This window comes from Aythya ferina (assembly GCF_964211825.1).
Source record: "Aythya ferina genome assembly, chromosome: 19".
NCBI classification, from domain to species: Eukaryota; Metazoa; Chordata; class Aves; order Anseriformes; family Anatidae; genus Aythya; species Aythya ferina.
The window spans coordinates 8,609,161-8,634,012 of NC_140309.1; the positions used below are offsets into that span (position 1 = coordinate 8,609,161).

General features: G+C 39.8%; 2 protein-coding genes across 4 annotated transcripts in view; both read left to right on the forward strand.

The window, feature by feature from the left end:
- EFCAB5 (EF-hand calcium binding domain 5) overlaps positions 1-5,620 on the forward strand; it is a 38,344-nt gene extending 32,724 nt beyond the window's left edge. The window contains exons 20-24 of the mRNA XM_084493285.1: positions 1,120-1,223; positions 2,070-2,323; positions 3,144-3,370; positions 4,000-4,096; positions 5,376-5,620. Coding sequence (XP_084349411.1) covers positions 1,120-1,223; positions 2,070-2,323; positions 3,144-3,370; positions 4,000-4,096; positions 5,376-5,518 — 825 coding nt within the window. The 3' untranslated portion in view covers positions 5,519-5,620. The remainder of the gene's footprint in view (positions 1-1,119; positions 1,224-2,069; positions 2,324-3,143; positions 3,371-3,999; positions 4,097-5,375) is intronic.
- A 649-nt stretch (positions 5,621-6,269) lies between these two features.
- Positions 6,270-22,319, forward strand: NSRP1 (nuclear speckle splicing regulatory protein 1). 3 transcript variants are annotated; one of them, XM_084493286.1, is made up of 7 exons: positions 6,270-6,414; positions 7,218-7,305; positions 14,451-14,507; positions 16,155-16,286; positions 17,184-17,391; positions 18,048-18,156; positions 20,628-22,319. In XM_084493286.1, exons 1-7 carry the CDS (start codon positions 6,395-6,397, stop codon positions 21,664-21,666), a joined length of 1,653 nt encoding a protein of 550 aa, XP_084349412.1. In that variant the 5' UTR covers positions 6,270-6,394; the 3' UTR covers positions 21,667-22,319. The 3 variants fall into 3 exon arrangements, with proteins under 3 accessions (XP_084349412.1, XP_084349414.1, XP_084349413.1); XM_084493288.1 differs by having other exon boundaries at positions 6,380-6,414; positions 16,155-16,302; XM_084493287.1 differs by lacking the exon at positions 6,270-6,414 and adding an exon at positions 6,511-6,641.
- The last annotated feature ends 2,533 nt before the right edge of the window (positions 22,320-24,852 follow it).

Consider the following 24,852-nt stretch of genomic DNA (forward strand, 5'->3'; position numbering starts at 1 on the left):
GTATATGATTTCCCAGTGCTGGTGTTGTCAAAACTGAAGGCTGCCTGAGATTCTTGTGTCTGCCTGTGCATCAAAAGGTTCCCTCTGGAAAGGAGGCCACTCATTCTTTTCAGCCTTTCATGTAAAACAATTCAACAGTACTGCTAGCGTATCTTCTTTCTCCGTCAGACAAGGAAATATTCTACTACTTCAGTGCTCACAGGTGCATAGCAACCAATAGAGCAAACCCCCACCCCCATCCATCCATCCATCCATCCATCCATCCATCCATCCATCCATCCATCCATCCATCCAGGTGAAGATTAGCCTGCAATGCCTGATTCTGTGGGGATACTGTGCATGTTAAAACTATGGTGTGGAAAAAAAAGAATGCCCTAGCTAATGCATTACCTCTTCATTCTGAACTGATGTCAGGAGTCAAGACCTAAATTTGACTCAGGAAATGGCTGCTCCCAGTTAACTTGCCTGTAAAGGCAGCCCACGTCCCTGCAGATCATAGTCCAGTTGTTCAGCAGGCACTCAAACCCTGGGAACCTTGTCAATCCACAAGTCTACAAGTGAGTTAAGGAGAAGGAAAGTGTATGCAATATTAAGAACTGATCCCATGCCACCACAAAGTCTGCATGACATCAGCTGAAGCCATAATTCATCTGTTTCCTCTGATAAGTATAGTTTATGCTGGCAGCCTTCTGTTGTCATTCCAGGCTCTGCACTGTCCCCTTGTTAACTGTCTGATAGCCAGGTTGTTTGCTCCCCTCTGTGCTTTTCATGTTTCAGGGCACGCTGACACAAACATAATATAAGAAAGGGGGCTGTAATAGGACATGAAAAAGAAGGAAAACCTCTTCATTGGCCTGTGGGTGTTCCTCAGTGTAGAACCTGGGGATGGATTAAATAGTCAGTCTGAGGGAGGTCCAGGGCACACTCTTCATGCATCTGGAGCAACACACTTTGGGAATAAAAACAGATATTGTTGGGAGATGTCTTTAAACCATCTCATTTCACTTGAATATACATAGGAGTTTTTCTTTGAGAAATAAACACTTTTCTCCCTCTCCAAGCATCAAAATGTCTGTTCTTTTTCTGCATGCAGCTAAATGTCCCCTTTCTCTCCGACAGACATGTGACTATGCTCTACGTAAAATGATTACTACAGATAATACAGGACAAAAAGAAATTCATACTTCTGTTGTTCTTTTCCTCAGAAAAGAAAACCTTTTAAGGTAGGCTCTGGAACCTGCAATCTAGCCAGTTACCTCTGCTCCTAGATTCTAGTCTGCATGATGTACATTGTGTAAAGCCCATTGTAATGCAACCCTACAAGACTATCTGTAGTTGTCTCACTGTTGAGGCTTCTGTTGTAGATGCTGATGTGATACTGAATTATGAAGGGGTAAGGTGAATTTTCTCTTTAATTTTAGGCCTGCGAAAACTTAACTTCCAACTTAATGCTTACCAGATGAGCTGCCAAGCAAGCTCTGAAGCTCTGCATCTGTTGCGAAGGGTTTGCAGGATCAGAGCCTGTAGTGAAGCATTTTGCTCTTTACAGTAATCTCTTTCTTTTTTTTTTTTTTTTCCTGGCTACGTATCTCATTTCCTTCAACTATCTGTTTCCTTCAACTGCCAAGATCCTCACAGACTTTTCTTTTAAGTATATCATCCTTGTTGTCAAAGTTGGTTGAATAGTAATTTGCTGTTCCAGCACTTTTTTTTTTTTCTTTTTATAAAAATGTGTAGAACAAATGTCAACATGGTTATAATGGGAATCTGTTTTTAAAGCAAGAATACAAACTAGTGTGGGTCTGTTAATTTCTTATGATGTTCTGCAATTGCCTTGGGTAAGCAATATTGTGTTCCTAAACACTATTTTCTCCTTTCTGTAAGTGGTTTGAATGATATTGAAATATGTTCATATTTCAGTTCAAGGAATAAACAATGACTGTAATGTAATACCTTTGTTTTAACAACACAAGATGAATGGTCTTTAACTAAAATATGCTAAATAAAGTACCAAAAGAGACTGGAATGGTTAAAGTTAGGATATTTTCCTCTCTTTACTCTCATTTCAGAGATTACCTATTTAAGTGCATAGACACTTCAGAAGTCGTTTGCACTTCTGTCTGTGGAGAGTACCACATTGCAGTACCTCTCCGTGACCTATCAAGACAAGCTTTTGGGTTATTTGATATCAGCATCGGACACCACCAGAAATTACCTCCTCACGAATATAAAGACCTGCAGAAAATGTTGAAGATGGCCCAAGCTGCCTGCTGTGAGATACTGAAGATACCTTCAGAGGAAACAAAACCAACCTATGTACTAGGTATTGTGCACACAGAGCCAAGATACCTTTTTAGGAGTAGAAATAGGAATGTCAGTAAAACCACATCTGAAGTATCGTTCATACAAGTATAGAAAGACAAATACAAAGCTTTGGTACACATGAACTACTCATGAGCAACTCTACGTGCTGAGCAGAGTACAGTTAAACAGAATGTTCAGATTTTGGCTCTGGTTCACAGGATACTTTTGTGCCCAAGTCCCACTAAAATCAAAGGTGCTTTGTTGCCTTCAGGGATCTATCACGTTCTACACAGAACTGCCCCACCTAAGGTTAAGAGGGTTTTAGTGTCAAAGTTCCAGAATTAAGTGCGTGCCTGGACCCTTCACCTGGATCCTAACCGAGGCAAGCACAGTGCCAAAGCTGCTGATAAGTCAGGGTGCCCATGTCAGGTCCCCAGGCCAGGGTGCAATCTTGATACCATTTGTGTTTTCTGTTTGTCTGGACTCTGGAACCAGAACGAGCCGCTATCACCCCCAGAGGAGGTTATGTTAATTACTCCCTCAGTGGCTCCAGTTCCCCCAGGAGCACAGTAACATTTATGGCATCTATCTAATCCCCTTAGGATGGTCAGCGGTCTCAACATACCACACTTACATTACAGCAAGTTTTGTCTCCTTCTCAGGCACATATCTATTTTGAAATGTTTCATCGGATACTTGGGCTGTATGCAAATTAATCACTTAGTCAAGGAGAAAAAAAAGTTAATCAGATAGAGTGCAGAGCCTTTTGGTCAGTAAAATAAGTTTTGAGTATCACATGTTTCTGATCAACTTCTTGAAAGGTTGGTTTTTGATTCCAGAGGCAGAACACATGAATTCGAGGCATGCAGGAATTCTTTTCCACTGGTTCATGCTGCAGGACCTACGTGAGTGTGTCCAGAAACTCGGTGCTGAGAGCTTTGCTGAAATAAAGGGCTATGAAGAACCACCAGCTCTAATACATAACATAGTTAAGGCTGTGCTGTTGCTTTTCAATCCAAACTGGAAGGGCTCAGAGAAGATTGAGAGCTGGAGTCAGTGTATACTGGTGAGCCTTTTTTTTTTTCTGTTACTCTTTCACTACGAAGATACAGTGATATTTGCCAAGGGTGAATTGGTAGTGAAATAATTCCATGCACATTACACAAAAGGGGCTGTCCAGTTTAATAAACCAGATTTGTTTTTAAGAGAATAGGAAACGGATAAGTGGGCACTGGAGATATGTTCATGTAAAAGCAATGACCAGGCAGAACTATTTAAAAATCACATTGTAAATGCAGTTGCAGATGTGGAAATGTAACAGAATTGGATGGTTGAATTTGAAGTGATTACAGTCATTAAGACAGTGATAGGGAGATGTTACATACAGTAAGTGTCCATATGCTGACTAAATGCAAAATGAAGAGTATGATTTGTAATTATTTTTAAAACATTGGAAGGATATCCTCCAAATCAAGAATATCTGAAAGACTGTGTGCTCCTTTGTTTCTCAGGTATTCACTCACTTTCCTGTATTTTTACTTTTCAGTTTCTCCATCCTTGCAGACATCTTCCTTTCAATTTCCACTTTTTTACTTATCATTTCTAGATTTCCTATATACTTGAGTTACCCTTCTTTAGTTCTGTAACTCTCTCTCAGATTTTCACTGCCATCTGACTCTGTTCTCTGCATTGCAGAATCTTGATGACAATTTGATTCAGGAGATTTATTGCTTTGATCCAACTGCTCCATCTGTGCAAGTTCAAGGAGAGCTGCTGCTGGACTGTATTGGTGGTAAATACTGTAAAGTAATTGTGAGATTACCAGACACAGCTCAGTAATGAAACTCTGTCAGTTGCAACGTTCAGCTGCATGCTTTTAAAATCCTTACTTCTGAAACTAACTGTGATTTCCCAGTATATTAAACAGCAGATAAGGGGGCCTAAAGATCTGCAGTCTTTTTTGGTCAATAAAAGTCAACCTGTTAAATTTATTATCAAAATTCACTGCCTCAAGGAAAGGGGAGCAAATCAGCTTTGAAATCTACCAGAACAGGTGGTCTCATTGTGAACCTGCAGGTAACATGCTAAGAATGATTGTTTTGTTTGGCAAGTATCCTGTTCTGTGTACTGGAGCAGTCAAGAGGCTCTTACTACTTGTAACATCTCTGCAGGAGAAATGACTGCTGTTCTTGTGGACGTCTTTCACTTGATTTAATGCCAGACTGAGGCCTGTTAAAATCAAGCATGGACGAGACTTACTAATTTAGCTGGGGATACTGTCCAGCCTACTGATGAACAGTGAACACCTAATACAGTCAGCGTTTCTTTTTGTGTGTTTTCCTCATATATATTAAACTAATACGGGAGACAATGAAGCAGGCCTAGAGCATCCAGTCCTACTTCACTAAGAACCTTGATTTAACTAGAAAGGGTACAGCTTTGGCAAACAACTGTTGTGTGCTACAAAAGACTTGTTTCCCAGATGGAACTTACTGTGAGACAGTAGTGTGAGATCAGCAGTGTGAATACCGGTATGACTCACAGTTATAGGAATTCCTTTTAAATGAATATCACTGTTCACGCATGGTGTATGTTGGACAACATTCTATATGCGTGCCCTGTAATATGGAACAAAGCAGTAATAACCCATGCTCTACTCACAGAGCAACCTTTGGAGGTATGACTCTAGGGTGACCTCTGATAGCATATAATAAAAGAGTTTCAATGGATAATTACTCTAAAACCAAATCTGAGCTTGGGAAAACAAAACAAAACAAAAATACTTTTCTCACTACATTTTTAATTATCAAATGTTTAGTATTAAATAGAGCACTTCATACAACAGGGGACCTACCACAATGTGAAATAAATTATAATAAAAATTAAGCATTCATGTGCTTAACTGTTCACTATCATAATACACCATTTCAAAGCATCAGAATTTTCCAGGGTAGAATTATTGGACTTGGGGAAAACTCTGCTGATGGGATGATCTTCTCTGTGCAGCCCTTAGCAACACTGGTCGCAGTTTTGACTTGGCCTGTTGCAGTTACAGCTCTTCTTTGTTTCAGGTGTACCTAGAGCAGAGCTGTGGAAGCAGAGCTCAGTTCCAGCCGAGTACCTGTACAACTGGGTGCACACCTGCTTGTCACTGATGGAGATGACAAAGAGCCTACAGAATAAAGAAGTTCCAGATTTCACCAGCAAAGTCTAGCGTGCCTTCAGCTGAAACACTGGTTCCTCATCTAACCCTAGTGGTTCTGGTATTTGACATCTTTTATTTAATAAACTGGTGCTTTATATTTTGGTGTTATAATGGTCTGTTGTGTGTTATTAAGAAAAATAAAAGCATAAAGGAGACAATTTTATTGTTATAAGTATATATAGTAAATTTAAAAGCTTATTTAACCTTTTTTTTTTTTTTTTTAATTAATTAATTCCAATGAGAAAGAAAGAAGCAGGGAAGAGTTTACGTCTACCAAGCTACAGTGCTCATAAATGATAACACAAAAGTTTTTAAGACTCACTGTCCTTAAAGTACTTTTTAGAAATAATTTTAACTAAAGGTTGTTAATCAGCACTTTTTTACAGTTACTTCTACATGTGTTATGGAAAAGCCCCACAATTTTAATATATAAAGGGAAAAAACTGCCTGAGATTACAGCAAACTTGACTGTCTGCCGCAAGATTTCATCTTTGCAATAACGTTTCTTACAGCAGAACCGGCTTCTTTAATAAAATTTGATAAAATTGGGGGAAATTAAACTCCTCTTTCTTCACTCGGCCACAGGCAACGCCGCCAGGGGACCGGTGCCCCCCCCCGCCCCCCAGCCCGCCACGAAGGGCGCCTCAGGGCGACGCGGGGCGGCCGCTCCTCTATCGGCAGTTTCGCAACTCGCCAAAAAGGCCTTTAAAAAAACAAACAGCCGCCCTCGTTCCTTCCCGGTCCGTTCCCCGTTTCTCCACAGGAGCGGGGCCGGGTCTCGGCACGGCGCTGAGGCGCCGAGAGGGACCGGGAGGGGGGCTCTGAGCCGTGAGGAATCTGCGGCGGCCAAACGGCGGCGGCGGCTGTGACGGAGCGCGGCCCAAGATGGCGGCGGCCGGCAGGCAGTGAGTGCGGGAGGGCCAAGGGGGGCTCGGGGGGCCGTGGGGCCCTGCCTCGGGCCGGGGCGAGCCCCGCACAGCCCCCGGGGGGGTTCCCTCGACCCTACCGCGGGGCAGCTCCCGCAGCCCTGCCCTGCCGGCCTGAGCCGGAGCGCGGGCAGCTCCGTGAGGCGATGTTTGTGGCACCGCGCGCTGTGGAGAGCCCTTTGCCCTGTGGGGGGCTCAGGGGAAGGGTGAGGGGAGAGGCGGGCCTGGGTTAGGGGCGCACACCTTGACACGACTGCAGGGGGTGTTTTTGAGCGTAAAAATGCGCCCTGTTCGCACCAGGGCCTGAAATGTGCGGTTAGGTGGTGTCTGGGTGATGCGAGCGGGCTGCAGGCCGCGGCCCCTGCTGCTGCTGCCTCAGGGGCCCGGGCTGCAGGTTGGTGCCACACGGGGTGGGTTCACGGCCACAGAACAGGTTGTGTGGGGGGAAACCTGCAGCTTGGGCAACAGGGGCTGTGTACTGCTCCGAGCAGGGGAAAAACAAAACGTCATGTAGGGAACTCAGGGCTGGAGGGGTTTGTGGCATGATTTAGGAAGGTAATTTTGGTCAGAAACATGGGAAAAGACAACCACAGCCATGGGAGAAGCTGGCGGGTGTGTGGCGATGCTGAGCGCGCTGCTGGAAATCCTGCTCAGATCTGTATTCAAAATGTTACACTGATGCTGACCTTTGTTTCTAAAATTGTGTGGAGTAGGTTTCTGATTTGTAACCTCTGTGTTTTGCAGCAAATATGTTAAAGGTAACTTTTTATGTTTTTCCCTAGGTATGGGCTCATTATGCCCAAGAAAACGCAGCAGAAGAGTCTCGTTTCCAGCAAACTCTCCGTGTTCGCAGATGACTCTGATGAAGAGGTCAGTTCAACAATTTTCTTCCCAAATATGCCCCATTTTCTGCAAACAATTTGTTTACAACCATAATGCCTGCATCAGCATCTAGCAGCAGTATTATGATATTTATTATCACTTGGAATTTGGGTGTGAAATGTGATCTGTTTTCTTTAGTGCAACTTAAAGGCAAGTGATTACTTCACTGTTAATTTCTGACAACTCTTCCAAAAGTTCGTCAAATTTATATTTGCAAGAGTTAACAGCAACTAGCTCATAGGTTTGTTGGTTACCTAGGTGATTATGTCTACAAACAGAACAGCCAGTAGCAAGCAACAGTTGTTTCTCAAATATTAACTGTAAAGTACAGCTGTTAAGTGTGTTGTATCCTTTAGATTATTCCACACAGCTTCAATATAATTGATTTATTGTTGGTACTCACTTTAAACAAAAGCAGAGCTGTACAAACTAAAAGTTATAAAGAAAAAAAAAGGCAACAAAACACACAATCCCTGTCTTAACATATCAAACAGTGTCCAGCTTTTCAGTGACTGCAGAGTTTATTGATATTCTGTGATGTATGGCAATATTGCATGATGTTGATAGTGTTATTTTATATAGTCACCTTTATTTTTTTAAGCCTTACCTTAAAAATATTAGCTTTCTACCTTATCCAGTAGATGGTGCTGTCCACAATAAAAATTACACTTCTGGATGTACTGCTCTACACATGGGGCCATCCAAGAATTGGCTCGGAGTGTATGCTGGTTTGAACACTTACAGATACTCAGCTTCTTAAACAAAATTTTTGAAGACTTTAGAGCCAGTAGTTTCATAGCTTACAGGAAAAGGATAGAATTGTGGAGAGGAACTCCCTACACAGATGAGAGATACAGTTACAATTTCTTTCTCTGTTTCTGGAGATAAAGTTACAATTTGCTGGGTAATATCAAGCAGCAATTACCTGTGATTATTGAATCATTATGCATAGTGTAATCATAATACATGAATATTAACCTTTTTTTCCTCCAAAACCCAGAAAATGCTCTTTCTATTGTGTAGTTGAAAAACCAATGCTAATAAAGCATCAAATAACCTTTGTTGGTCTCTGACTCCTAGTATCAAAACATTTTTAATGAACTAGCAGTTATTTTTTGTCATATTTTTATGACAAATTGAGCAATTCCCAACCTTTGTGAGAGGTTGCATCCAGAAAGTCGCTGCTGAAGATGTCTGAGTTCCCTTTACACAGTGCGTGAGAGGACTGAGAGGTTTCTTAGTAATATCCACTCAACCCCAGACATGAAACCACAGCTTATAGGAAGCACAGAGGGCATGAACGTGTCTGAAATCCCCTTCCTTTCCTCATTTAGCTGCTCTTCTCAGTACTACGGGGAGGTGTGTCCCTCCAACAGCTCACAGCTGACAGCAGGGCTCTAAAGAGAGGCTTTCCTTCAAACACAGCTGGTGGATGTGATGGGGATCCACTGTCCTCAGTGCCAGGAGCACTTTCCCTTTCTGTGGCAATATGGGGTTTGGTATCCTTCTCTGCATCAAGGGACTGACCCCACATTTTCCAGATCCCAAGAACTGAATTAATCTGTTGTCATTAAACATTAAATGGTAGGACTGGGAACTCTCAGTGGGTGAGGCGTGACTTGCATATTTTCTATTTCTGAATTTTCTCTTTTTAATATCTCAACATGAAAGTAAAATAATGCTAATAATAATATTGGTAATAATCACAATGTGTGTTGGTGTCAGCTAACTTGTAGCTTAACAGATCAAGTATCATTCCTTTCCGAAGAGCTGACATTCGCTACCAGGCTGCTCTACAGACTATTTAAAGTTGTCATGCACATCAGTATGGTACATACCCAGCAAAAAGTAATAATCTCATAACTGCCTTTATCAAAAAGGATCATTTTTTAAAAAGCAAAATTACTTTATTAGTTCAATAATAATTCCAGAGCTTTTCGAGATAAGGAGCAGCATTTGGGAGGGGTTTCATTTCCTGTCTGCTGCCTTATCAGTCAGAACTACATCTCAAATGTCTGGAGATTATGTATTTTTAACTGAACTCTAATAAAGTTTGTGCTGGGAAATCTGCACACCTGACTTGGTCTGTGATTATATATTAGATACCAAACTTTCAGTCCTTTTTTTTTTTAAAAAAAAAAATGCTACTATGCATATTTCATTAAGATTTTGCCTGTACCCTTGCTGAAGGAATTCAAAATGTGATCATTTTTACCGTGACTAAGTACATTAGTGGATGTTAGTCGCTGATGAAGATGTTCTTTGGGTTAGTTCACAACAAGAACACCTTGGATAGAAATTTTGCTTAAAATAAATTTTCCCAGTGTTGAGTGGCAAAAAGAAAAACCAGGTGATTGCAGTTATTTCTAGACAACATAGTCTTGAATTACTTGCCTTCAAAATGAGGAACTGTTACTGTTTTTAAAAACTGAAGGGAAGGTTATCCCTAGGAAAACCTGTTACAGAGAACAGATGTTACATCAGCAAACTATGAGATGTCAGAATTAAGCTTCTATTCTGCCGTACCGTTACTTGCTGTATATCCATTTTCTCCCAAAATATTATCCCAAAATATTCATGCACTGAATATTTGTGCTTTCAGAGGTGGCTTGTCAGTGTTCCCAGCGCACTGTTCTGTGTTCTGTTTTGTATTTTGAATTTATTGGAAAGTATCGCTGTGTAAATGGAGGCTCATTTTGCAGCATGTACATGTAGACTCAAATTTTTATTTTTGCTTACAGTCCCTTTCAAAAAGGACACTGTGACTGATAAAAAGAGCAGAGAAGTCAGTAGAGTAACACTAATGACTGGAGTTTATGCAGCAGTTTGCATGCAGGATAAGACTAAACAGACTGAGGGGCTCTTAGCTCACTGACAGAAAGGAAGTGGAGAGGAATGGTTCCCAAGGGAGCATGTAAAATCAAAAATGATTCAGAGAAAGTAAAGTGATTTTGCTATTTCTCATAACATGAGCAGTAGGGGATCTAAAGGAATGACCAAGTAGCAGCTTTCATCTAAACACAAGGAAGTTGTTTTTCTCCACACAATGTCTAATTAAGTTGTGGAACTCACTGCCACAGGATATTGTGGCATGGCCAAAGCTATAAATGGGTTCAGGAATGGATTCGTCAAATCAGGGGATGCTGCTGGTGTCAAACAATGGTCCAGATGCATCCTCCATCTCAGGAAGCCCCAAGACTCCTAGTTGCTGGAAGCTGGGTGGGTATGCCAAGGAAAACTAGTTCTGTACAGGAGTTATTTTACGCATTCTGTCTCGTCACCTTGTACCAGTCACCATGGCTTGTACAGTGTATGATTTGAGGTGAATCTGTTGTCTGAGTTCTTTTCTTTTTCATAGAGGCCTGAGTCTCTTGTGCACGTAGTGACTGTGTCCCTGTGCGGGATCTAGTTAGATCATGCAGGTCTCCATGAGGGCAAGACCTAATGTTGGTCTGTCTGATGAGACCACAGCTCTCTGCCTGCAGGACCCAGACTCCATTCATGCCCTGATGAAGGGAAAGACAAGAAGGTCCCAACCCTCCATTCCCTTTGGTCGGCCTGGGACCTGAGGGCTGCCTCACCAAGGTGAGATGGGAGGAAGCAGAAAATACAGAGAGAAAGGGAAGAGCTGCAGATGAGACCTGAGATGTGGGAAGACAGGGATGTTCTGGTGGGAGGGCAGAGAAAACATGTGGAACCCCCCTTTTTAGGTGCTGGATTTTTGAACTTTGAATTGTGCTTTTTGTATAAAGCTGCAAATGGTTTGCAGTGCTCTGTTAGAATTTGAACACACCTGAGATGAGCTAAAAACATTGGTCTGTAGCTTCGATGTGTGACAGTGAGAAGTGTTCATAGATTGAAGCCATTTCTTTAACTGTTTTGTGTGTTTGTGTTTGTTTTTTTTTAACCTTTTTGTTTGCATCTAAGCTTTCTTCCATGGCCTTGTAGAGCCGGTAAACTGTAGAGACTCATTTTTAAGTTTCTTTATTATTATTTTTTTAAGTTTATTTATCTTTTTATTTGGGTTCTACGCAAATCAAAGGATAGGGTTAAACCATCTTTTCCTTCTAGAAAATATTAAACTACAGGCTTTGTGCTTCTGAAGAATAGCTTGACTTCAGGGAAAGAGAAAGTTGGAGACAGATTGCTGAGCTTCTGAGGCCTTTAATAAATGGGCAGTTGATAAGTAAAAACAATACAAAAGAACAGGAAGTTCTCATCTATCAGAGCTCATAGCACAACAGGAAATTGTCAACCATAAACCATTAGGGAAGGTGTTTGTTTTCTATAAACCTGCCGCTGTTCTAGGCAAACATATCACAGGTGGACTTCTTTACAATTACATGTACAATAATGAGGATTATATATTACTTTTGTGTTTGTGTAATCTTTGTAGATCAACACATTCATTTCATGTAGGCTGACAAGGAAAATGTTCTGAGCAGTGTCTGAAATATTTCAGTGGAATAAAGCTCACTTTGCCAATAGGGCCGTGGGGTCTGTTCTGTCTGTTACCGAGCCTTTGCTCTCTGCCATAACACAGAGGAAACTCCTTGGTGTTCAGGCACCTTTCTGGAAAGCCAGTGTGAGAGTGACAGAAGAATGCTGCAGTGGTGACTCTTAATGTCAAGCAGAGTGACATCGTCTTCCCTGCAATCCAGGAGGAACTCTGGAAATCCAGGTCTTTTGTCAAATGTTGGCGTGTGTTCCACTGCCAAGTTAAAATTGTCATTTATATGAAGGAAATCACACTATTCAGATACAGTATTTTTAGAAAAAAGCATACGACGTAAAAATTACATACAGTACTGTAAGTATTTCTCAACATTAGCTCTGCAATCCTGAGAGCTAGAGGGAAATACTGATGGCTGAAGCCAGGAGTCTTGTTGGGTGTTACAACCAAATAATCCACTATCCCGAATTCAGCAGATGCTGTCAGGGGGTACCATACCTACTTCTCCCAGCACTGAGGGCCCAAAACCACTCTCTTCCTTTGTTTTTTGTGAAATCTGGCATCTGAGTAAAAGACAGACAGCTGAGAATTTGTGACTCCCATTTTCTTCTGCCCAAAGAAGGCATAATTGAGGGACTGCTCAGCATGGGGGTAGCTGTGGATCACATGGAGTGTTGCCCACTTGATAAATCAAGCAGGTAGGGTGTTTGAGGGGGTGATAACGGGAATAAAGAGACAGAGGGCACAAAGTCACATAAAATGAGAGTCCATTAATTCTGCTGCTTATGGCACAACTTGTTCTGTTTCTGAAATTAAGCAGTGACAAAGATTTGAACTGTTTACAGTCTGTCATGTAGAAAATTATGGAAAAGCACTTGGGCGTCTTTCCTTGTTGACCCATCTGTTAAAACTTCAATAGCATAAGAAAAAGAGGTCGTGACACGTTATTACTTGTAAGCATCAGGTGAAATTCAGAGCCCTCTTTATAAGGGAATCTGTTTGGGTTTGCCTTGTGCTAGTTTTGTTTGATTTCAGAAGATCCTAGTTGCTGTTTCAGGCTCCCCACTAGTTGGTTTTCAGCTTAATTTTATTAAGAGCTGATTACACAGTCTCTTCTCTTTTTAGAAAGAGAGAGAGTGTGCTCCAAGGTGGTGGGGCACTGGAAAAGGCTGCCCAGAGAAGCTGTGGATGCCCCAGCCCTGGGACAGGTTGGATGGGGCTTTGGGCAGCCTGCTCGAGTGGGAGGTGGTAGGGGCTTGGGACTGAGTGGGCTTTGAGGTCCCTTCCACCCCAAACTGTCCTGTGATTCTGTGAATCCACGTACTAGTCAAAGTCACAAAGCTTGGGAAGCTGCCAAAACACAAGAGGATTTTTTCCTTCCTATTTCTGCTTTTTAAGATGAAGCGATATCTAATTACATAAACAAGGATAGGAGTCCTGACATTTATAGAACGTCTGTTTAATAAACAGTGTTATCTCTTGGTTCAGAAAAGAAGGATATGCAGTCTAGTTCAACACTAATTAAAAGACAAAACTAAATAAAACTCAGTTGTGTTTTTTGTTTGTTCATTTCTGTTATTTGTTTTTAGAAAGTATGCTGATTAGGGAACGTTTTCAGTAGTGGATACGTGTTTTTCTTGGGGAAGATTAGTATTGCTGCTTTCTAGCTTACTTATCTTGAAACATTATCCATTAATGCCTGAAGTACATGCTGCTCAAATCAGCAACATTCTTGTTTTTAAAAATACGGAATTAATGATACTGATCAAACTTGAAATATTGCCAAATCCTTTCGGATATTTCTATGAATGCAGTTCTCCTGTGGGGTTGTCACTGAGAATGTCTGCTCGGCACGGTCACTTCTCTGTTGAAATTTACACACGGGAAGCAATATGTATACTCTGAACGATGCCTGTTTCACAGAGTATTAGAAATATAATTCAAAAATTATTGAGAATATTTATCCTTCTGTATTCAAGTACACAGTTCGCAAGAACGTTAAAACGGTTTTGATACATAAATTGGTAGGAGGATATAATTCCAGTTTTTGTTGATTTGGGGTGGTCTGTGTTTTCCTTTTTTTTTTTCTTAGCCACAACGGAAAGAAGCTCAGTGTTTGTAAGAGTGCACAGGTGTATCACAAGCATTATCTCTTAGGAATCTGCTTCGGTTCTTGCCTTAGATACCCTTTCTTGGGTGTTTTGACTCCTGATATGCTAGCTTTATGCACCAGTAGACTGACGCTGCAGTGGAGGGACATGGCTTTTCTATGAGTTTTTTGGCAGGAAAAAGGCATTGGGACATAACAATTTCCACAGACCTCACGTCTCTGAGCATTTCTTGAGCAGAGACTGCTTGGTTAGTGAAATGGTAGGAAATTATTTGTAGCTTTTGAGGTACACTGTCTGTAAAATCATGTTCTTAAACTCATCACCATTTTTATAAAAGACATATACATATGTTGAGGTAGGGCAGTATTTTGCTCACGGAAAAGGCTGATTCATTGTATGCTTATGAATGAACTTTTAGCTTTTCTTGCTTATGGAAAAATGCTGATGGAGTGAGAGACTGCCTAATGTAAGGAGACTGTTTAGATAACTGTTCAGTAAAATGGCAGAAAAATAATGTGAGCTGCATCAATGTAATTAATTTTATTTCTGCAATGTTTTTTTTCTTACAGCCATCTGTTGGTGAAAGTCTTCAGAAAGAAGCATTGAAAAAACAAGTGATGAAACAGGTAAGGTGCAGTGGAGACTCTTCATGCCCATGGCAAATTTGGAAACGACTGCATTTACTATCTGCAGAGATATGGTAGTTTTACCTGGTTTTGGTTGTCTTCAGGCCAGCAGCCAGTTCAGCACAGATTCAGTCACACACATTTTCTTTGCTGGCAAAGGTGCCAGAAATTCCAGCTAAGAATAAGAAATTCTTGCTCCTGTCCTTTTACTCTTGCACCTTTGTGTTGGAATAGTGGCTTGTGAACCGGTGCTGCTACTGAGACCTGTGAAGCAAGCAGCCTGACAGTGCAGACCTAAAAGCAGGGCTGTGGACAGAGGAGTAAATGGGACACAGGGAAGACAAAAAAACAAAACAAAACAAAAAAAAACTCAATGGAGTGAGTGAAGCTGAGGAGCTTTCTAATCTGGCTTTGCCAGTGACATCAGTGTATATGGATGTGCATTTTAATTTGTTTTTTGCTGTATTGATGAAATGTGTTCCCTTCCTAAACTTCCTCCATAAATTGTTTGCCAGTGTGTTAGGTTTTTTTCAGTTCTTTATGTGGTAATGTATCCCAAAATGCACTGCCGTATATCCTGCTGATTCCGCACATCCTGCAGGCAGTGCGCTTCCCAATTTTTCTGAAGTATACTTGAAAAGACAAAGGAAGTGAGAAAGTCCTTTACTAGTTTTTGGCCTCCTGTCTTGACTGAATGAAAATATAACTCAAATTATATGGTTTGTATTTAAGTGCGATCAGAATCAAATAGAATGTGATTCTATTTTTTACTGCAGTTACAGAATGAAATTTACTATCCTAATTCTAGGCTTCCACACAGATGTCTTTCAAAGATAAGACTCGTTGTAATCAAGATTGTTTTTTTGTTACTCTGGTCAACAGATTAAGGATGTTATAAAATGTTTTTTTTAAACTTTACCAGTAGGGAAATGCTCGTGGTTATTTTCCAGAAGCATAATAATTGGAATCTAAAGTGTTCTAAATATGGAAAGATAAAATTGTAACCAATTACATTTCCCATTTTATTAAATAATTGCAGAAACATAATTGTGTATTCTCAGAGTTAGAGTTACCCTTTAAAAAATTCCTCGTGGTTTTATAATTTCATGCATTGCTCTTCACAGCATAAAATTTCTTTAAACATGAAATTCTCAGCGCCTTTCCTCCAGCAAAGATTTTCTTTTGGTTTTGTGGGCAAGATCGTTCTTTTTTTAGGTTCTTGCTATAACCAGAGTGGCTGTAGAACTGCCTAATGAAAGGTCTGTGGCTGAGGTTTAACACAGAGCTGGTCATAACTTGAAACAGTAAAAATTTAAGTTTAATCAATACAAAGCAAAGCTTGTATTATGGCATAAAATGCATTTATGTTTTTAGTTTCTCAAACTGTTTTGTTTGTAGAATGTAATGTTACAAAGTGTTGTTGTTTTGTTTTGTTTTTTTTTTTAATATTTAAATATATGCCAACAGTGGGCCTGTGGCTGTAATTGAGGAGTAAGTTATACAGAAGAAACATGAGTTTTACTTTTAAAAAAAGCTATGGAAGACATAGTTAGAAGGAAAAAGATATTTATGCATCATTCATTTAACATATTCGTGATTCATTCCTTTATCTTCTCTTCCCCACACTTCTGTTTTGTTTTGTTTTAGACTAAATTGGAAATTCAGAAAGCTTTGTCGGAAGATGCTACAGTGTATGAGTATGACAGTATTTATGATGAAATGCAGCAGAAGAAGAAAGAAAATAATGCCAGAATGTTATCAGGAAACGATGACAAAAAGGTCGATACTTGAAAATGTATGCTGTCTGTCTTATCTCTGTGTGCTTGGAATAACTACAGTCGCTTAACTTCTAAGCTTTGCTAAATTCATTCTCTAATTTTGTTACCTAAGCTAGTAATTTGCAACAATTTTGGTAGAACTACTAGTTCAACAGATACTTCAGAGTACTCAGGAGAGCAGCAGACTGCAAGTTTCCCACCCAACTTAGGATGTCTAGCATCTGTCTCTATTAGTTAAGAGACTGTTATGGTGGGATAATAGGGTTAGAGGCAATGGGCCCTGCAGCAGTATGACTTCTGGTAATAAAGGACGATGAACATAAATTGTCCCTTCTTGCTCACTGGTGTGCTCACAGGAAACCTGTCAGAAGACTAAAGTAATTACCTTTCGCTGGTGAAATATGAGCCAGTTTTCACAGCCCAATGCCTAATTTCAAAGCATTGCAGAATTATCCTGACAAGTGATATTTTTGTTTTTACTTTGTTTTGTTTGAAAGGGCTTGTCAGGTTATGGAGATATAAAAGAAAGTTTTCTACTCCCTTATATAAGTAGAAAGGCAAGACTTTACAAGACAGAAGACAGGGTTGAGAAGTCAAAAAAAAAAAAAAAAAAAAAAAAAAGATTCAGTTTCACTCAGAGAAAAAGTCATCGTAGTCTGTCGGGCTGAATGTTTTCGTTGAATACAGCAACCTGTGTTGTTATTGGGGAGCATGCCACAGTAGTGACCTAAAAGAGGACGGTAGTTTAAAACTGCTGTTGGTGTGAGAATGTGTTATACTAGCTTCTGTCATTTTTTATCCCATTACAAACTTCCATCAACATCAGTCCCAATTTGTGTTTTCTTAGCCACCTTAATTATCTCTCAGCATTAAACTTTTTTTTCCCCTCCTATTTTAGCCCAGATACATCCACAATATCCTCAAAGCAGCAGAGATTAGAAAGAAGGAACAAGAAAAAAGAATGGAAAGAAAAATTCAGAAAGAGCGTGAAATGGAAGGAGGAGAATTTGCTCACAAAGAGGCTTTTGTGACTTCGGCCTATAAGAAGAAGCTGCAAGAGAGGGCTGAGGAGGAGGAAAGAGAAAGAAGACAGGCAGCTCTGGAGGGTGAGATTAACACTAAACCAGTATAATTGTTCTTAAAAAGAAGTATGCCTTGTACAAGATTTACAGCATTGTCATCTGGTCTTTCTGTAAGACTTGATATAGTTTAAGTATAAAAAAGGAGCAGATAACAGACACTGAATCAGATCCCGCTTTCCATCTGTTATTTTCCCTTGTGCAGGTTATTGAGAGCAGAAGAAGCTCCTCCATTTGTGTGTCAGTACTATTTGGGATTTAATTTTTGAGGAAGTGTCTCTTACTGAAGGAAGACTTGTAAGCCTGGAGTACAATTACGCTTGCACTCCGTACCAAATATTCTGTAGTGTCACAGAAATGGGCTTAAAAATTAGAACTATAAGTAGATGTTAGAATAACAAACAAAGCATGTTTGATCACTGTGTAATCTCCTGCATTTTCAGCATGTTGAATAAGGTAATTCTGGTCTAGTGGACCTGTGTCTGTTCCAGCCTTCTTAAAGAGTGGCCTGCTATGAGGTCACATCGGCTTGCGCAGAGCTTTTTGCACTCCAGGCTTGAAAACCTCCAGGTTTGCAATCCAGAGATTGCACTCTTGGTGTCTTTACCAATTGTGAATTATTATGTCTGATGAATATTTATGACACACTAAATCCAACCTTGCTTTTTTTTTTTTTCCCTTAGCATACTTGGATGTGACCAAACAGAAGGATCTCAGTGGATTTTACAGACATCTTTTAAACCAGACGGTAGGGGAAGAAGAGATGCCGAAATGCAGCTTCCGTGAAGCCAGGTACGATGCAATTCCAGAAAGCTTTCGTATATAAAACAGCTTCTGGCTGATTGTGGTTCCAGACTTACTGGAATACAGCAAGAAATAGGGAATAGTATATCACACAGGTAGGGGTAACCTGATTACTTCGTACATACAGCTAGTTAACAAAATTATTTGGAAAATGTCCAATGATCATCAATGATCTAGACTATAAGACAGCAACAAGGAGGACAGGGATATGGTTAAAAAGTGTCAGAGGACAGTCATACTTGTAACAGTACTTTATATTATTCTACCTATATTTACTTTGGTTTACAAAATATTTTGCAATCTGCATTAAGTTACATATTTTGAATCAGGAAGGAGGCAAAAGGTAAAATAAAATAATGGGCATATAGAGGTAAGTCAGAGGAAATGTTGATAGGAATTTCTTGAAAAAAATGTCGAACTCTAATACTATACTTCACAGAATCACAGAATCACAGAATTTTCTAGGTTGGAAGAGACCTCAAGGTCATCGAGTCCAACCTCCAACCTAACGCTAACAGCCCTCCACTAAACCATATCCCTAAGCTCTACATCTAAGCGTCTTTTGAAGACTTCCAGGGATGGTGACTCCACCACTTCCCTGGGCAGCCTGTTCCAATGCCTCACAACCCTTTCTGTAAAGAAGTTCTTTCTAACATCTAACCTAAAACTCCCCTGGCTCAACTTAAGCCCATTCCCCCTCGTCCTGTCACCACGCACGTGGGAGAACAGGCCAACCCCCACCTCTCTACAGCCTCCTTTAAGGTATCTGTAAAGAGCGATAAGGTCGCCCCTGAGCCTCCTCTTCTCCAGGCTGAACAAGCCCAGCTCCCTCAGCCGCTCCTCGTAGGACTTGTTCTCCAGGCCCCTCACCAGCTTCGTCGCCCTTCTCTGCACCCGCTCAAGCACCTCGATGTCCTTCTTGTAGCGAGGGGCCCAAAACTGAACACAGTACTCGAGGTACTTATTGTACTAGATTATGTGTTTGGTATAAAGATGTGCCACCTATTGGAATTAATAGGAAAAGGTAGTGTAAAAGAAATAGGAAGTAAGAAATACCAACTGGAAGAAAAGCAGAACAGCTTCCTGAATTTAAGCAAAAAAGTGTGAAATTTGAGGCCACAGTTTCGTCATTTCAGTCTTAAAGTATTAGTATACACATATGTTTGGAAAAACATCCTGTCCCTGGCTTCCACCAGTGAGAAAGACCTGCTTGATTTCAGTGGCTTACAAAGATTGCTACTGAGGTGGTTAAATGAATTTTGCTTTTTATGGTTTCTTCTTTTTTTTTATTGATGCAATCTTTGTTATTCTCTTGAATCTGTGTAAAACAGTAGCAATAGCTTTTGTAGTGTAAGTAACAGCCTACGTAGTTTTCTGTTTGCTTTAATAGGTCTTTCAAAGCCTCTTCAGTAAAATGTGGTTTTCTACTGTGTAGAGATATCTGAAATGGTGGTTTCTTAATCTTGCATATTAAGGAAGTGTTTCTTTTGAAAGTTGTATATAAAATTAATTTGTGGGAAAGCAAATAGTACTTTAGATGGTGCTTCCAGAAAGCCTTTCGTGTGAGCTCCAGCTTATATTTTAATCTTTCTTAGGGTGGTACTGTAGGATAGAGAGAACACAGCTTGACTTTCAGATCTCAGAATTTGCATTACATTCATTCTAGTTAATTGGGTTAATAAAGTAGATTATTGAATTTCCCAACTTAATTTTTTAGTCATTGTTCAAAGACTTTAAAGCATGCATCAAACATTCAAACTATCTGGATGGTCTGCTGATTCATAAGAATGTACCACAGCCTGTAACTGCAGCCGTATGATTAGGAAGAGGAGACACATGGCTTGTGTGTGATTAAACACGCATTTCCATCAGTCAGAAAAGAATGACAAAGCATAACTTTTTCTGCCCAGTTCCCAAATTTGTCCTTCATGGATTGTCTTTTTTGTTTGAGAATCTATGAGCTGTTAAGAAGTGTTACTTAGTCACAAGAATCAGAACTTCAGAAATACTGCAATAAAAATCTACTACTTCTAATGGAAGCTATGTTCCTACTTCTGTGAACAAAAACACACAACGTGATTCTTCTTTGGACAATTATTTCACGTGAATAGAAGAGTAAGTGCATAGGAAAATATGTGTAGCTTGCCAGAAAGCTTATATAAGAACTCAAACCTCTCTTCTGTTCTTTAGAAGGAGACTGCAGATACTTAACCATACTCATTCTTTTAGATAAATTCATCAGCTTTCATTCACCAGTGAACCACATGCAGATTTTTAATAGAAATCATTTATGCTGGATTCCTGGAACCTGAGCTACGGATAGATTTGCCTTCTTAGACTTCTCAGCAGCATCGTTTGTTTACAGTCTTGCTTAAGCCCTGACCAGAAGTCACTCTATAGAAAAGTCTGAGATTTCAGTCTGTGTAACGTTTCTTCTCTTTTTTAACATAAAAATGTAGGATAAAGGAAGAAAAAACTAACACTAGTTATGATGAATCCGACCAAAGGAACAAAGGCCCACACGAAAGGCAAAGGCTCAAGCCCCCTGCTAAGGAAGAGGATAATCCAGATGCTGATACCGACATAGGAAGTGATAGCAACGATGATGATAAGAGAAACAAGACTAGTAAAGTAAATTTGAAAAAGAAGAAAATGAGAGACAGCTTTGTGAGCAGTGAAGAGGAGGCTAAACATCACAAGCACCAGAGGCATTCCAGGTCACCAAGTTCATCCAGTGTGGAGGAAGAGCTGCGCACAAAAGCCCAGACAAATCATCAGACAAAGAGGGGAGAGAGCAGATCAGACAGAAGGGGAAGTGATGAACAATACAGGGAGAAAGATTACGAGAGAAGTAGGACCCATGAAAAGGATCACCATAGGGAAAAGGAAGAGCGACATAGACATGGGGATCATGCTACTAAAGATAATTACAGAAGGAGAGAAGAACAAGATGATAAACAAAGGGGGAAGGAAAGAAAAGAGAGGGAGGGACATGGAAGAGAATGGAGGAAGGCAAAAGAGAGAGAGGAGAAGTGTTCAGAAAAGGAACGAGAAAAAGAAAGAGTAAGAAGTGGTAAAGATAGGTCCAGCGATAGAGAGAAGGAGAGAGGAGAGAAATACAGAGAAAAGGAAGATCATGTAAAGGAGAGGAGAGAGAAACATGGTAGTGATGAAAAACACAGAGACAGGAGGGAAGACAGCCCTGCATCTTTAGAAAAAGATGGAGAGAGAGATTTAGAAATGGAGAGGAAGGGAAAAGAGAGAGAGGTGGATGAGAAGAGGAGCTCCAGCTCTAGAAATTTGTCTGAGCAGAAACGTAAAGCTGGAGAAGAAGGGGAGAAAGAGGAGAAAGAACAAACACACAAAGCATCCGAGAGCATGAGCAAATTTGCCAAACGGAGCAATGAAGAGACAGTCATGTCAGCAAGGGACCGCTACTTGGCAAGGCAAATGGCACGTGTCAGTGCCAAAACTTACATTGAGAAAGAAGAAGATTAATGCTGCTGTGGTGGACAAAACCACTTGGTCTCTCAACCAAGAGGAAAATCCACTGCTGCGTGGACTCTTGTACAGAAGTAAAAGTGTACCTTAGCTATTTATTCTTGGCTTTCATTTAAAAATTTCTGTGCTCTACTAAAAACAAGAACATCTTTTGAAATGGATTAATGGATCAGTTGATAACACACCCTTAGTTTATCCAGTCAAAGTATTAAATTTGTCTGAATCAATCCACCCTTGCCTGCAGTATCCTATCCCTGTTGTGTTTTGTTTTTCATCTGAAGACTGTAGGAAGTTCTAAGAATGTTAAACAGCCTAAAGTGAGAATGCCTCCCCCAGGCAGCCCCTACTCCTCTCACCAGCTCAAGCAGAATGAGCTCTTTAAGCTCTTAATGCTTTACGGCTCTCAGGCCTTACCAAGAATTATCAATGCCCAGAGATGCTCCCAAAAATAGGAAACATACCTGTAACTGAGGAAGAAATGCCAGCAAAACAACCCGAACAACAATCCAGGAGATGTCTGTATGTAGTGTGATGGTTGGGAAGCTAAATGCATATTGACATATGGATTTTGTATATATATATGTGTGGGCTTTGGTTTTAGGGACCTAATGTACAGAAATACTTAAATAAAGTGTAAGATATGTACTACATCTAATGTGCGGGTCTTTTTGAATGCTTGAGTTACTTTTTACTGGCAATAGCTTCATATTTTTTGTATGTGAAATAAGGTAAATGCATCCTTTTTCATGTATTGCAGTCACATTTGCTTGTTCTGCTGGAGGTGGTACTTTAGATTTGTCACTCTGTCTGTTTAGGGGTTCATAAGCAAGAAATAAAGTTCTCTCCAAACTATAACTTGGTAAGTAGGCTATCTGGCAATGGGCATTGATTTTAGAATATTTTTTCAACAGTTTTCACAATGGTTTCTTTCACTTATTTTTTCAGTAAATCTCACTTTTGTCTCATAATAAGGTGAACTAAAAATAAAAGTTTTTATAAGTGCCACAAAGATGATTTTGAACACTTAGATAATCAAAGTCATTTAAGGCAATCCTAGTTTCAGAACAAAGCCTGTGACAGTCAAATGTTTATATGGGAAATGATAACCCTTATTCCTGGCCAAGATTTTAAAATGTTGGACTGACATTCTTCTTTTTTCTCTCCAGATCCCTTTACATTATTTTCCAAAAAAACCCTTCTGATTTACTAATTCTTTTACTTCTGAGAACTTCTGTGGTGCTTTCTCAATTAAGACTTTCGTAGCCCAGGTCTTGTGAGCTGATCGTTTGCTGCTAAGAGTGGGGAAACTTGAAATGTGTCATTTTAAGAAACTCATCGGGAAGGGCACGGTATGATTCACTTAACTGCAGTGGTTTGTAGTAGGAAGAACAGCTGAGTCATTTGTGTTTTTGTGTCCTAGTTTTAGTAAATGCTGCCAAAACTGTTGGGCTCCTTTTTGACATGTTATAAAATAACGTATCTTAGAATAGAACCAATTGGAGTTCTGTTTGATCTGTATTTTCCCTTTGCCTTATGATATGCTTGTTTTCTTCAGTCGGGAAATATGTTAGGCTTATAAATAGGAAATATATAAGTAGAAATACTTGTGTTGGACTAATCCTCTTTCCAATTTTTTATTTATCTTTTCCTAGATGAAGCTCTAAAAAAAAAAAAAAAAGGCTTTGGCATTTTATCTTTTTGTCCTTTTCTTTTGCTACCATTTTGTTTTTACCTTGTCTTCTTACGTAAATAAATTGAGTAGCTAAGCATTTATCCCAAGTGTGGATCAGTTTGGTTTTGATGTTCTGTCTAAACAAATGTCATGCACATTGTTTTTTCTGTTGGAATAGAATGAAAGCGGAGTATTTAGCAGTGGAAAAGGTTCAGACAGCAAACGAAATACTCTGCTTTTTGTCAAAGAGGCCTTAGTGGTGTAGTAAACTAGATTACTTTTTTCTTGGAATTCTTTTATCTTTGCTTTAAAAAAACTGGGAACTGTTGTAGGCCAGCTTGAAACTCCCCATAAGAGAGAGGCACAAGAGTCATCTACAGATGGATTATGAATATTAAATTTATTACAATAACAGTTTACAGTACAAGGCACATACTGATGACTTACACTCAGCTTGCAACACTTGTAACTAAACAGCCACATAAATTAATACAGATGCATCCATGTACAAGGTGGAGGGAATACCTAGTTCTGTACAGCTGAAGCTCCAGCCTAATTCTCTGCTTGAAAGGCAAATGCATTCCTAATTTACCAGTTTCAGTAAGTCCCTTTTCACCTTCCATTATAGAGGGTGGGATATACTGGTGTGGTAGATAAGCAGAAGGTGAGTTGAAGAATTTTGTTTGCCTCAGTTTGAATTGCAGTGCAGCCCGTTTGGTATCAAAACAACTATGTTTTGGACAAAAAGAGTGTTTTATGTATGGCTGCTTGTTGGGCTACCTGATAAATATTGGTTACTGCAAATGGTTTCAGGTGGATATGTAAAAAGAAGAAAGGCAGATCAATGATAAATATAAATGAAATCAATTTCTCATTTTTTCAACCACTCAGCTAAACAGAGATACTAAGAAAAATCAATTTATCATACGAAGATTTTGAAAACCTCAAACCAGTATGCCATCTAAAACAGAATGAAGGGGAACTGAAGTACCTTGCAAAATCAGCTTTTTTAGAATGAAAAAACAGATGGTTTTTATCTTTACATTATTCAGGAAAAGAAAAGCCTTTTCAGTCTACTTCTTTAGGGTTTCCTTACCCGCCCAGGATTATCCTGGTGAAAAGAGAATAAAGATGTAACATCACTAGTGATCCTCTGGACTGCCTTCTTCTGAAAATATTTTTTTCCTGTGACTACATGTCTGCTCTGCTTTTTCTATCTCTCTTCAAATATTTTTAAAAGCTTTCATCTCTCATGGTACAGCTGTAGTCACAGTGCATTATTCTGTTTTTTTCAACTGACAAAATTCAAGCTGAGAGAACTTGCCCAGTTTTACACTGTGACTGTAACAGGAATCTATATTAAGATCGGGGCTTTTTGGCTGAGTTTTAATTCACTAGAAAAAAACTGGCATTTCTTGGGCAGTTTCCCAGCATTCTGTGCTAAATCCACCCAGAGAATAAATGGCTGTTGTATGTTAGTGTCTTAATACAAACTAAAGATGCATTTTTTG

Excerpts from the sequence above, each read along its gene's own strand:
- NSRP1 (XM_084493286.1), top strand. The coding sequence starts at position 6,395 with ATGGCGGCGGCCGGCAGGCA. Across the intron at positions 6,415-7,217 it reads ATGGCGGCGGCCGGCAGGCA|GTATGGGCTCATTATGCCCA; the intron begins GTGAGTGCGGGA and ends GTTTTTCCCTAG. Across the intron at positions 7,306-14,450 it reads CAGATGACTCTGATGAAGAG|CCATCTGTTGGTGAAAGTCT; the intron begins GTCAGTTCAACA and ends TTTTTCTTACAG.